Genomic DNA, 12,619 nt, shown 5'->3' on the forward strand with positions numbered 1-12,619 from the left:
TTCCTAGTCAGATTCATTTCTGTTGCACCGCAATGGGAGCTCCCCTAAGCTGTTTTTCAAGAACTCCAGACCCCAGGCTCCTTATATATTTGCTCTTAATTCTGAGATTAAGTGCTTCTCTTTCTTGGTCTCAACATGTTAGTTGGGCCAGTCCCTTACAAAAGAACCTCTGTCTGTGGGCTTTTGATTACAGAGCTGTACCTATAGAGGAAAAGCATACAGAGATTGGAGTAAGTGATTAAAATAATTTTAGTAGTGGTCATTTATTAGACACTTATTATTTGCCATCATTTGACATTTATTATTTCAGTAAGTTTTTCAAACAGACCTGTAAGTTGTAGATATTTTTTTTTTTTTTTGTCTTTTTGCTATTTCTTTGGGCCGCTCCTGCGGCATATGGAGGTTCCCAGGCTATGGGTCGAATCGGAGCTGTAGCCACAGGCCTACGCCAGAGCCACAGCAACGCGGGATCCGAGCCGCGTCTGCAACCTACACCACAGTTCACGGCAACGCCGGATCGTTAACCCACTGAGCAAGGGCAGGGACCGAACCCGCAACCTCATGGTTCCTAGTCGGATTTGTTAACCACTGCGCCACGACGGGAACTCCTGTAGATATTTTTATTACACCTTTTTTACAGCTAAGGAAACTGAGGGTTTGAGAGATTAATATACACAGAGTCATACTACCGTAGGTACTAGCAAGAAGTATCAAAATCAGGTCTATCTGATTCTGAAGCCCATATTCTCAGAAACTATTGCTGACAGTTCTGGTGCCTTTAGCAGCAAGCATTGAAGTCATAGTGCTTTCTGAGAGCACCTATCTTGGAGTTCAAATGTAGGCTATATTTATCTAACTTGGAGTTTCCCAACTAGGAGTGGTTTTGATCCCCGGAAACACTTGGCAATGATGGATACATTTTCGGTTGTTACAACTGGGTTGGGGAGAGGGGGTGTGCTACTGGCATCTAGTGGGAAGAGGCCAGGGATGCTGCTGAACATCCTGCAGTGCACAAGACCCACCCCACACCCCAAACAAAGAATTAGCTGGCCCAGAATATCAATAGTGGAGGTTGAGAAACCCCAAGTCTAGCCTGTTCCATTCCATTATTGAGAGAACCTCGAGGCCTTGGAAATCCCTCAGCATTCTGTCAGATTTGGTTTTTTACATAAGTGCCACCTGTGTAAATACTTTGTGGCTCAGTCCATTAACTCATTCTGGCACATTCCGTATACCTTCAGCTTAGTGGCTGGAGGCCTGTTAAATGGTCAGGGGTTTTTAATAGGGTGATACACTTTTTCTTCCTGATGTTTCCAAGAGACAGGCTCAGCTGGCCTGAAGTTCTTACAGAAGAAAACCTGGTGACAATACTTTGATTTGTTGCTGGCACCTTTAGCTCCCTAATCTCTGTTTACACAGCACTGAAAATCAACTCTCTGTGGTGCCAGCCTCCATGCCTCCTCAGCACTCTGGCACCACTGGCAGAGAACACCTCTCTTCCACACGGCACAACCATACATGATTATGTTATTGCACAGCTGTTCTCCAGACAGTGTTCTTTAGGCATGGACATACAGGATGCTTCTGGAGCTGTGGGTTGGAGTCTCAGTCCAGTTGCAGATAGATCCGTAGAGCTCTTAAAGCATCTGGTATTTTCCTTAACTGTTTTCCTGTTTGTAGCTCTCATCTTCTCCCCCACATTTTAAGTTCCTACAATATGGGGTTTGTTTCTTTAATCTTCTTCCTATCCCCTCTCAGCAACTAGCATTTCTTTCATTATATACTAAGAAAATCAACTTGCCTTCTTCCATTTTGGGTTATATGCTTCTAAAAAAAATGTTTTTTTCAAATAACCAGGGTTATATGCTTTCCTATTAAAAGCTGGAGGAAATTACAAGGAACTAAAGTCATTTGAGAGAGACTGGTGGTCAGAGAAAGATGTCAGCCATCTAGATAAGCAGACCAGAGGAGCAGTTTATAAGCTCGATGGAATTGAGGCTGGGTGGGTCCAAGTGAAACTAAATAATTCTCTCCTGAGAAGTGGACCTTGGAAATTAAAAAAAAAAATACTTTCATTATCAAGGAGGCCTAGAAAAATCTAGAAAGTTCCTATTAAGAAAGTCCTATAAGTAGACTTTGACTTTGACTATGACTCAGAGGATCAGCAAAATTTCCCAAGTCAGGTGTAATTATTAGAGAATTTTCTGTGAAGTTTAAGCAAAGGCATGTATTTACCTCATTTGAGTGATATGCCACAGGCACCTCAGTAGGGATTTGAGGTCAGTGGGCTCACTGACATAGTCCTCAAATGCTACCTTTCTTAGGCCTTCAGAGTGATCTGTGACCATTTGGGACTATTTGAATCTGCAAGATTTTTCTTCTTTTTTTTTTTTTTAAGCCACACCCATAGCATGGAAGTTCCTGGGCCAGGGGTTGAACAAGCACCACAGCAGTGACCTGAGCCATAGCAATGACATCGCCAACTCCTTAAACCACGTAGCCACAAGGGAACTCTTGAATCCATAAGATTCTAAAGAATGTTTTAATGTTTTGATGGATATTGGTATCGGTTTATCGAGAACAGTATTTCTCAACCTTTATTTTAGCATTACCTTCCTAAAGAGCCTTTTTAGATATTTTTTTCCCTGATCACCCCCCTCCCATGAAGTATTATTATCACAGATATGCTGTATATCTCTTCATATACTCCGGTACTTTGAAGGAAACTAGCAATTGTACTGTCTAAGATATCCTCCCACCTCCAAGAGCCAGTTTCTACCCCCCAAGGGGGCAATACTGACTGTGTTGAGAATACTCTAGAAATGTCATCATCTTGGAAATGATTTGTTGTTTGTACCTTTCTTTACAAATTGAAACTAGGACAAGGACACCATCAAAACTAATATTGAAGTGGCCTGCAGCAACTGGGGAAGAGTGATAAGAGTACTTTTCTCATATTTCGTGATTTGCGTGGAGAACCTTTTCTCTAAACAATCTCTTGACCATCTGAAGAAAGAATAGGGAAACACCAGGAGTAGCAGAGCAATAAATGCAGCTCTCTAAAAGAGAGAGAGAGGGGGGAAAAAAAACTAAAAAAAAAAACCAAGACCCTTTTGCAGTGACATGCAGAAAAGGAGGATGGTGATACTGAAGAATCCGTGTATAGAATTGTCCATTGTTCCAGGACTGGTCAGTTCAGTTCTGACAGGTTTGGTTTCTTCAAGTCAAGAGTTGATTTGCAGCAGAGAATACCGTTTAGGTTGTATAGCATACAAGAATGTTCTATTCTCCTAAGAGAGATCTGACTCTGTCTGATCAGAAGGGTGGTTGTATATGAAATGCACCAGAAGGAGGAGGAGGAGGAAATGACATGTTCATGTAAAATGAAATACAACTGCAAATTAAAGTGTCACCCTGTTTTTAAAAAATCCATTTTTTATTTAATTGGTTACCAAGGAAAAAAATGTTATACAGAAGTGTATGTCTCAGGGAAAGTTAAACCGTGAGATGTTACAAGTGAATCTGGATTCAGGGAAGTTCTCCTGGGGCAGCGCAGGGCAGGGGTTATGAAATATTGCCTTAATAAAGATATTCTGATGCGGAAAAGCTAGGCTTATAAATTTCTGTTGTGTTACATGCTAGGGGTCCACAAGAGATGAACAAATATTACCTCATTTGTTCTTTGCTGTCTCTCTGTATCCAATCAGCTGAATGCTGGCTGCCTCTTCCCTGGAGGAAGCTCCCTTTGAGATGTTTTATTAGGAGAAAGGTCATATACAAAGGAAATGCTTTCTCCCAAAGAGCGCTGCTTACCGCAGAGACAGCCAGTGCCTGAAATGCTTTTCTGTGTCACATTTTTCATGTTTCTTTTCCAATATTTTTATGAAAACTGATCTGTATCTTTAGATTGTGAGCCTACCAGACAGGATATATGGCCCTCAGGAAATGTCAAGTAATAATAATAAGGGAGACGATTATATTAATATAATATAATATAATATAATATAATATAATATAATATAATATAATGTAATATATAATGTAATATGGGATTATATTTACATGTAGAGTTGTTCTTTTTTTTTTTTTTTTTTTGGTCTCTTTAGGGCCACATATGGAGGTTCCCAGGCTAGGGGTTGAATCAGAACTGTAACTGCTGACCTACATCACAGCTCGTGACAACGCAGGATCCTTAACCCACTGAGAGAGGCCAGGGATCGAACCTGCCTCTAGTCAGATTCATTTCTGCTGAGCCATGTGAACTCCTAGAATTGTTCTTGAGAAACATTTCTGGTTTCTCTTTGAGATAGAGACTTGACTTTCTTCAGCCTTAGTTGTGGCTCTTCCCTTTCTCCCTCTCCTGCTGATCCCAGTTTTGTCTCATGTTTGCAATGGAAACATGTAGATGAATATTGTAATGTGCTCTCTTTGTCCTCTCTTGCATCAGGGGCAGTGATTGGTGATGGACAGTCTGCCGTGGCCAGTAATATTGCCAATACCACCTACCGGCTCCAGTGGTGGGACTTCACTAAGTTTGACCTCCCAGAAATCAGTAATGGTAAGCCAAGGGAGAACTGGGGTTACTGGTGGAAGAGCTATCTCTCTTACTGGTGAGCCAGAGCTAGAACCCCACGTAACACTGCATTTTTCATCTCCTTGAGCAGCTGGCTGCCATGTGCCATTTCTGCAGCTCCTCTCCAGCTCTTGTTAAGCAGCTCAGCAAACGTCTTGAGCACCCACCCTTAGCAGTACCTAATGCTTAGGGACAGTGCTCAGAGCAGTGTTAAGGTGGACGCCAAAAAGAAGATATCTGCCCCAGGAGTTTACTGACAAGTAGTTTATTCTCCCAAGCCTAAAAGTTTGGGTGGAACTGAGAAGAAGAGGAGGAAGGGGAAGTGAAGGAACTGAGAGTCAGACCATTGAGGAAAGACTACAGAATGTTCGACTCCTGTATTAGTCCGTATCGGAATGGAATGAGGGGAGTGGCCTGATTGAGGTATGATTCATAAACATGTCTGAAAGTCCATTTTCCAGCTTCTGCAGGAGTCCGCAATCCCTTGCCCCAGCCGTTCAGTTGGAATCACGACATTTAATGTATATATTTGTCTATTTTTGGCTGCCCCGCGGCATGTGGAGTTCCCAGGCCAGGGATCAGATTTGAGCTGCAGTTGTGACCCACGAGCCAGATCCTTTAAACCACTGCATTAGGGAACGAACCCACATCCTCGTGGATACAAGAGAACTTCCCTGAGCTGCAGTGGGAACACCCTGTACTTTACTTTCTGTACTTTTCTATGTCTTGGTTATCGTTCCATATCAGAATATACAGAGTTGACTCAGGGAGTTCTCTTACGGGTTAAAGATCTGGTGTTGTCACTGTAGTGGCTTGGGTTCCTACTGTGGCATGGATTTGATCTCTAGCCTGGTAACTTCTACATGCTGTGGGTATGGCCAGTAAAAAAGAGCTTACTCATTCTTTTTGAATGGCTGCCTAGTATTCCACTGTGAAAATGGAATCTCTAGATTCTGTTTTTTAACCCGTCTTCTGCTGAGGGACTTTTAAGTTGTTTTCAATCTTTTGCTATATTAACTGTGCTGCAGTTTGTCATTTTGCACATGTGCAAGTATATCTGTAGAATAAATTTCTAGAAGTGGGATTGGATTGTAGGGAGGAAGAATATGTGATTTGGGTAGATACTGCTAAATCCCCCCCTGTAGAGGTGATACCATTTTATACTCTCACTCATGAGTCCTGTGATTCCCTAAGCTCTTGTGTGTAGAATGTGCTGTCCTATTTTGGGGTATTTGTAAATCTGATGGTAAAAAATAGTATGTAGGTATTTTAAATTTGCATTTCTCATATTACAAACCAAGTTGTGTGAGTCTTCATACATTTAGCCACATGTGTTGCCTTTTCTCGACCTGTGTGCTTTCCCTTGTATTGTATTGTATTGCATTGCTGGTTTTTTCCTTATCAGTTCTACAGGATCTCTTTATAAATCAGGAAATTAACTTATAATAGGAGTTTCCTGGTTGTCATGTGTCTTTTGACTCTGCTGAAGGTTATTTTTGTCATAGAACTTATTTTAAGTAGTCAGAATTATCCAACTTTCCTTTCATGGTTCCTAGATTTTGTGTCATCATCAGGAAGATCGGTTAGTACTTTCGTATTTTAGTTTTTTACCTTCAAATCTTTGACTCACCAGAAATTTAACCTAGACCCAAATAAACCAAGTATGATCCACCTTTTCCTCCACATGGCTACTCATTTATCCCAACCAATTTATAAAATGGTCCATTTTTCCCCATTGATTTGGAATGTCACTTCTACACCATCCAGGAAACTCCTTTTAATTTCCTGTGTGCATGTAGATGTATTTCTTCTGTCTGTCTTGTCTATCCTGTCCCATGGATCTGATTATTCATGTGACGGTACCGTATGGGTTTAAGTTGGAAGCTCTGTGTTTTAGAATCTGATAGGTCTCCTCCTGTTATTTTTTTCAATCCAAAATTTCCTGCCAACTTGAACATTTTGGTTTCTGTATGGACTTTAAAACTACTTCACTTCTTCCCTTCACTCCCTTGAAAAAATCTTGATAGTGTAATTAATGAGATTGAATTAAATATGTAAAATAACTTAAGGGAACTCTATTTTTATGCTATTTTCTTATGCAAGAACATAGTATGATTTTCAGTTTCTCCAAGTCTCTCTTGTGTTCTTAGGGATTGTTTTAAAGTTTTCTCCAGGTAATTTTATAATCGTAATTTTATGCATTTTTAAGTTTAAAGTTTATTGTTACAAGCTTTTTTAAAAAGTCTACTATTTTACCAAATTTGTTTACTAATTATAGTTTTTATTCAAGTTAAACCTCATGGTTTTCTAGGTATATTGCCTGTAAATAGTAATAATTTTATCTCCTCCATTCCAAGTTGTACACCTGTGATTTCTTTCTCTTGCCTAAGCGCATTGTCTGCTACCATTAGGCCAATGTTCAGTAACAGAAGGCATCCTCACTGGTCCTGACTTCATTTCAGTAGGAAAACTTCCAGCCTTTTCCCAGTGAGCATATTGCTGACTTTTGGGTTGAACTAGGACTAGTTTATCATCTAAAGGAAGCCATCTGTGCCTATTGTGAGGGTTTGTTTTTTTGTTTTTTTTTTTGTTGTTGTTGTTGTTGTTTTGAGTCGCACCTGAGTATATGGAAGTTCCAAGGCTAGGTGTCAAATCAGAGCTACAGCTACCAGCCTACACCACAGCCACGGCAACACCAGATCCTAGCCGTGTATGCAGCATGAACTGCAGCTCACGACAATGTCAGATCTTTAAGCCACTGAGCAAGGCCAGGGATCAAACCCACATCGTCATGGATACTAGGCAAGTTCATTACTGCTGAGCCACAGCGGGAACTCCTATTGTGATTTTGTTTGTTTTTGTTTTTTGTCTTTTTGCCTTTTCTAGGGCCTCACTCGTGGCATATGGAGGTTCCCAGGCTAGGGGTCTAATCGGAGCTGTAGCCACCGGCCTATGCCAGAGCCACAGCAACGCGGGATCCGAGCCTCGTCTGTGACTGACACCACAGCTCACAGCAACGCCAGATCCTTAACCTACTGAGCAAGGCCAGGGATCGAACCAGCAACCTCTGGTTCCTAGTCGGATTCGTTAACCACTGAGCCACGACAGGAACTCCCTATTGTGAGTTTTTATCAAGAGTCTGTATTGAGGAGCTCCTTGGTGGCCTAGTAATTAAGACTGACCTAACATTGTCAGTCCTGTGGCTTGGGTTACTGCTGTGGCTCAGGTTCCATCCCTGGTCTGGCAACTTCCACATGCCACAAATGTAGCCAGAAAAAAAAAAAAAAAAAAAAAAAAAAGAATGGATATTAAATGTAGTCATGCTTTTTCAACATCTTTGAGGGTGATAATATTTTTTTCTTTCATTTGACCTAATAATATGATCATTATGTTGATAGATTCTGTAAGAACCCATTCTTTAACTATTCTTTTCTTTTTTCTTTTTTCTTTTTTTTTTTTTTTTTTTTTTTTTTTGGTCTTTTTTAGGGCCTAACCTGTGGCATCTGGAGGTTCCCAGGCTAGGGGTCAAATCGGAGCTGTGGCTGCTGGCCTATGCCACAGCCCTAGCAACACCTGATCCAAGCCGCATCTTCAGCCTACACCGAAGCAACGCAGGATCCTTAACCCACTGAACAAGGCCAGGGGATCGAACCTGCACCCTCATGGATCGATTTGTTTCTGTTGAGCCACAATGGGAACTCCTCTAAGAACCCATTCTTAACATCCCTTGAATAAACCCCACCTGGTTCATGGTATAGTCTTCAGCATTAAATTCTTCCTATGTAGCTTGCTAATTATTGAAGCGTTTTTTCCTTGGTATTTGTGAGATGGAGCTATTCTTTTTTTATAAAATCTTTGATTTTGGTATCAATGTTTTGCTTATAGAGCAAATATAATTTGAAAGTTTTTCTTCTTTATGTTTTTCTGGAATAGTTTAAGTAGTGTTGGAATTACTTGTACTCTTTATACTTTAAAGGTCTGAGCCTCATGATTTTTTCTTCTCTTTTTTTCACAAGCATAGGGAGAAGTGAAACTTTGATAACTTTTTCTCTGTCAGCTGTCCTATGATGATTAAGCAGATGTACTTGAGCTACTGTTCAGGTTCAAATCCTGCTCAGCCATCTTCTGGCAGTGTTTCCTTGGTTACACTGATATCAAATGAGGGTTATAAAGTGTTATGAGGGTTACAATAGTGCCAATCCCATAGGATTGTTTGAGAATTAAATGAGTTAATACACGTCAGGCCCTCTGAACAGTACTTACAGTAATAAATTATCAATGAATGTTAGCTCTTTTTTTTTTTTTTTTTTTTTTTTTTTTCCTTTTTCGACCTCACCCACAGCATATGAAAGTTTCCAGGCCAGGGATCGAATCTGAGCCACATCTGTGACCTGTGCTACAGCTGCAGCAACACCGGATCTTTAACCCCACTACGGGCCAGGGATCAAACCACCAGCACCACAGAGATGAGCCAGATCATTAACTCACTGCACCACAGTGGGCACTCCAGCTCTTTTTTGTCTTTCTTTCTCTCTTTTTTGGCCATACCTGCTGCATGTGAAAGTTCTCAGGCCAGGGATTGAACCCGAGACACTGCAGTGACAATGCTGGATCCTTACTTAACCCACTGCACCACGAGGAAACTCCATAATGTTAGCTCTTTTTATACCTTTTTCTTGGAAGTTATACCATGATCCTTTGACAGTATGACCATAATTCTAAGGTCACACCTGCCCCTGTGCTCAGTATTCTTGAGAAATGTGTTTTCTCTCTTTGGAGAGTGATGTTCATGTAGAGAAGGTAGTTCTTTCTTGACCCTCATCTGTACTTGGTCTCTGATCCTTCTGAAGCATGTTGTTTCTCCCCAGTTGAAGATAATTTTCATTGAGAGAAAAATAAAATATTCAGAAGAATACAGGGACTGGACATGCTGTTAGCATAACTGAAACAGTGGTTTTGGTTGTCCTTAACATTCTTTCTTTATACAAGCCTCTACTTGTTTCGACTGCAACTTCCCGCTGCTCTCCTTCTGTGTTCCTTCTTACATCCTTTGATCATCACTTTTGCAAAATCTGAGCTGATCAAAGAACATCATGTATAGCCCGATAACTGACTAATGTAGTTTGGCTCACCTTTCTCCCTCACTTAAATCCTGTATGGTGTAAGAATTCTGCTTTTTAAAAGTGCCCTGTTTTTCTCAGTTTTGGCCTTGGGAAAAACCTGCATTCTAGGAGTTTATGGCACATAATGCCTGATGATGGCCTATGTTCCTTCTCATTTATCCTCTAGAATGATAGTTATGTTTACTTGAAGTTCCTATCATTAGGTCTGCTTTGCCTGGTGGTCTAAATAAAGCTGAGTTACGGTTTGGATAGATTCATCAGTCGGTAGAGTTAAATTGGGAATCTGTTTTGCAGTAGGCTTTGTCTCTGAACCTTACCTGTTTCCCAGTACAGGGTAGCATTTGGCCCTGGCACAGCCCATGCCTGGAAGTCACTGGCCCTTAGTTTTACTCATGTGTTCAGCAGCCACTGTGTTCCTGGCCATCTACTTATATTTAAACCTTGCCTAGAATGAGGCTAAAGATTTTTACCACGTTCTTTCAGGTGAGATGGAGGATTAATGAATTACTATCTGTAAAGAGTTTAGAAGTTTCTGAATACAGCTTCATACGACATAGATAATTTTGAAACTGCTTTCATGAAAAAAGAAGTAGCTTACTAGTTTTACTGTAGGTTTGGTTTTTTTTGTTTGTTTGTTTTGTCTTTTTAGGGTTGCACCTGCGGCATGTGGAAGTTCCCAGGCCAGGGGATGAATCAGAGCTGCAGCCACCAGCCTACACCCCAGCACAGCCACAAGAGACCCGAGCCACATCTGTGACCCACACCACAGCTCACGGCAATGACATATCCCTAACCCACTGATCGAGGCCAGGGATTGAACCCTCGTCCTCATAAGATACTAGTCGGGTTCACTACCACTGAGCCATGACAGGAACTCCTCACTGTGGTTTTTAAGAGGAAACTCTTATTGGGTGAATCACGTTAGTCACCAGGGCACCCTGCTGGCATGGGCCTTAAATAACCCAGTGGCTGAGGAGTATGGAGCACACGCATCCACAGAGGATGCAGCGACTGGAGCTCCTAGGAGTGCTTGTGCAGTATCATCTGGAGTTCTGTGCAGGAGGTCTTCTTCTGAAACCTGAGGGCTCAGAGATCGCCAAAAGGAAATTTTCCTGCTGATTTAAACCCCTTTGGGTTTTCCAAATTAGTATCTAATGCATTTGCAAAAGCACTGCAACTGCTAATCGTTCCCATAGCCTCATCTGGCCAGCCAGCAACAGGCTACAAATCGATCTCTGTACAAGGTGTTTGTTTATAATTTATGGAGCTGATAGGGAAGGCAGAGCCATCTGCTCCTCCAGGCATCAGTATTTCTTACCCCTCCCATCCCCTGCTTGGGCATTTTCACTTGGAAATCATTTATAATTAGGAGGAGATTACATTGCAGAGTCTGGAACATGGCTTCCTGCTGTCTTCTGCATCGTTTTTGCTCCCCCTGGAGCTGCCCCCTGAAGCTCTTAAGCGGTTTTGATTTGAAAAATCCTTTCTTTCCTAGACTTTATTTCCATTCTCAGCTGCCCAGCTAACTGCTTCACCATTGTCCCCCATGTGTGTTTTGCCTTTAAGTGCAGGGCAGTTTGCTGGAGCTCCAGCTCAGGGATCGAGGACCATTTGGTGAGGCAGCAGTTTTCAGCTGTGCTCCCAGACCAGCAGCATCAGAGACACCTGAGAACTCATTAGAAATGCAAATTCTCATGCCTCACCCCGTCGTTCTGTGGTCTAATAAGCCCTCCAGGTGATTTTCATGCATGCTAAATGCTTGAGAACCACTGTGGTAAGGCAGGGCAGAGAAGAGAATGAAGATTGCCAGTGGTGTGTGGGTTGCCAGTGTCTTGGGCTGTATTTCACTTCACCTTTTTCTCTACCTGCTTACATTATTACCAAGTCCATAAAGGATGCTCTGTCCTTATCATTAACACATTACTTTCCTATGGCCTGAGGAAACAAACAGAGATCCAGGAAATTTCTCCCTCCGTAAATTAGCTCATCAAAATTTCAACCTTATGAGAAGAAGCTGCACGAGCAGATTGAAGCAGTGACCACTCACCATTGTAACTGAACATTTCCATTTCCATGTGGGAAATTAATAGACAACAAGCAGCCAATGTTAAGTTGCTAATTGGAGCTTTGAAATATTAATGAAACTGTAAACACACCACCCAGTGCTCGCTGAAGCTACCAAATCACTCTGCCACCACATCCTCTTCATTAGGGTAGAAGTGAAACCCTAGGTTCCTAGCTGTACAAGTTCTGAAACGGAACATGCTGCTGGAGAAGCCCTGTTTTAATGTTCAGCATTCCCTTTTCATTTGTCATTTGCACATCTCTCTCAGAGCACTGCAGGAACTGGGAGCAGTTGTGAAATTGGGTGGAGAGTTGAGGGGAGGGGACAAAATTTGGGAGATGGCCATTGACTTGGAATCGTCATAATATAGTACAAACACAAACACAGTGGCTTGAATTTGAGGCTGACAAATTGCTTTTTGTCTATATGCCCAGTTTTTCAGAGGCTCAGAGCCAGGCTTCCCAGAAGAAGGAAAACCTTGCTTGTACTTTCCTCCCCACCCCCAGCCCCCCGTAGAAATTAATCTGCCAGTATGTGGTTCAGTGCTTTTTAATGTCAGTAGTGAGTGTTGAGGGTCATTGTAGACTTTTATATGTTTGACTGAAGTACATGTTAACGCACATGAGCTACATCTCTATAACAGCAAGATAGAAAAGCCTACTCTCATAAAATCCTCACCATGCATTTTTGCGACATTAAGTGTGGATAAAATGGAAATTGGCAAAGCTGTCTTAAAGCCCACAGAATCTCATTTCCTTTGCTATTTACTATCCTACTTAATATTTGTGATTTCTTTACTTTCTTTCTCCCTTCACCTTTGTTGGTTACAGTCTAAATTGTCAGTTTCTTTTTATCTCT

The 12,619-nt window shown here is 41.6% G+C and overlaps 1 protein-coding gene across 10 annotated transcripts in view; it reads left to right on the forward strand.

The window, feature by feature from the left end:
- The window catches only part of AMBRA1 (autophagy and beclin 1 regulator 1), a 183,729-nt gene that overhangs the window by 135,309 nt on the left and 35,801 nt on the right, over positions 1-12,619 (forward strand). For all 10 annotated transcript variants that reach the window (XM_021085242.1, XM_021085241.1, XM_021085245.1 and 7 more), the window contains one exon: positions 4,448-4,558. In XM_021085242.1, coding sequence (XP_020940901.1) covers positions 4,448-4,558 — 111 coding nt within the window. The remainder of the gene's footprint in view (positions 1-4,447; positions 4,559-12,619) is intronic.

This window comes from Sus scrofa, chromosome 2 (genome assembly GCF_000003025.6).
Source record: "Sus scrofa isolate TJ Tabasco breed Duroc chromosome 2, Sscrofa11.1, whole genome shotgun sequence".
In the NCBI taxonomy this organism is placed as follows: domain Eukaryota; kingdom Metazoa; phylum Chordata; class Mammalia; order Artiodactyla; family Suidae; genus Sus; species Sus scrofa.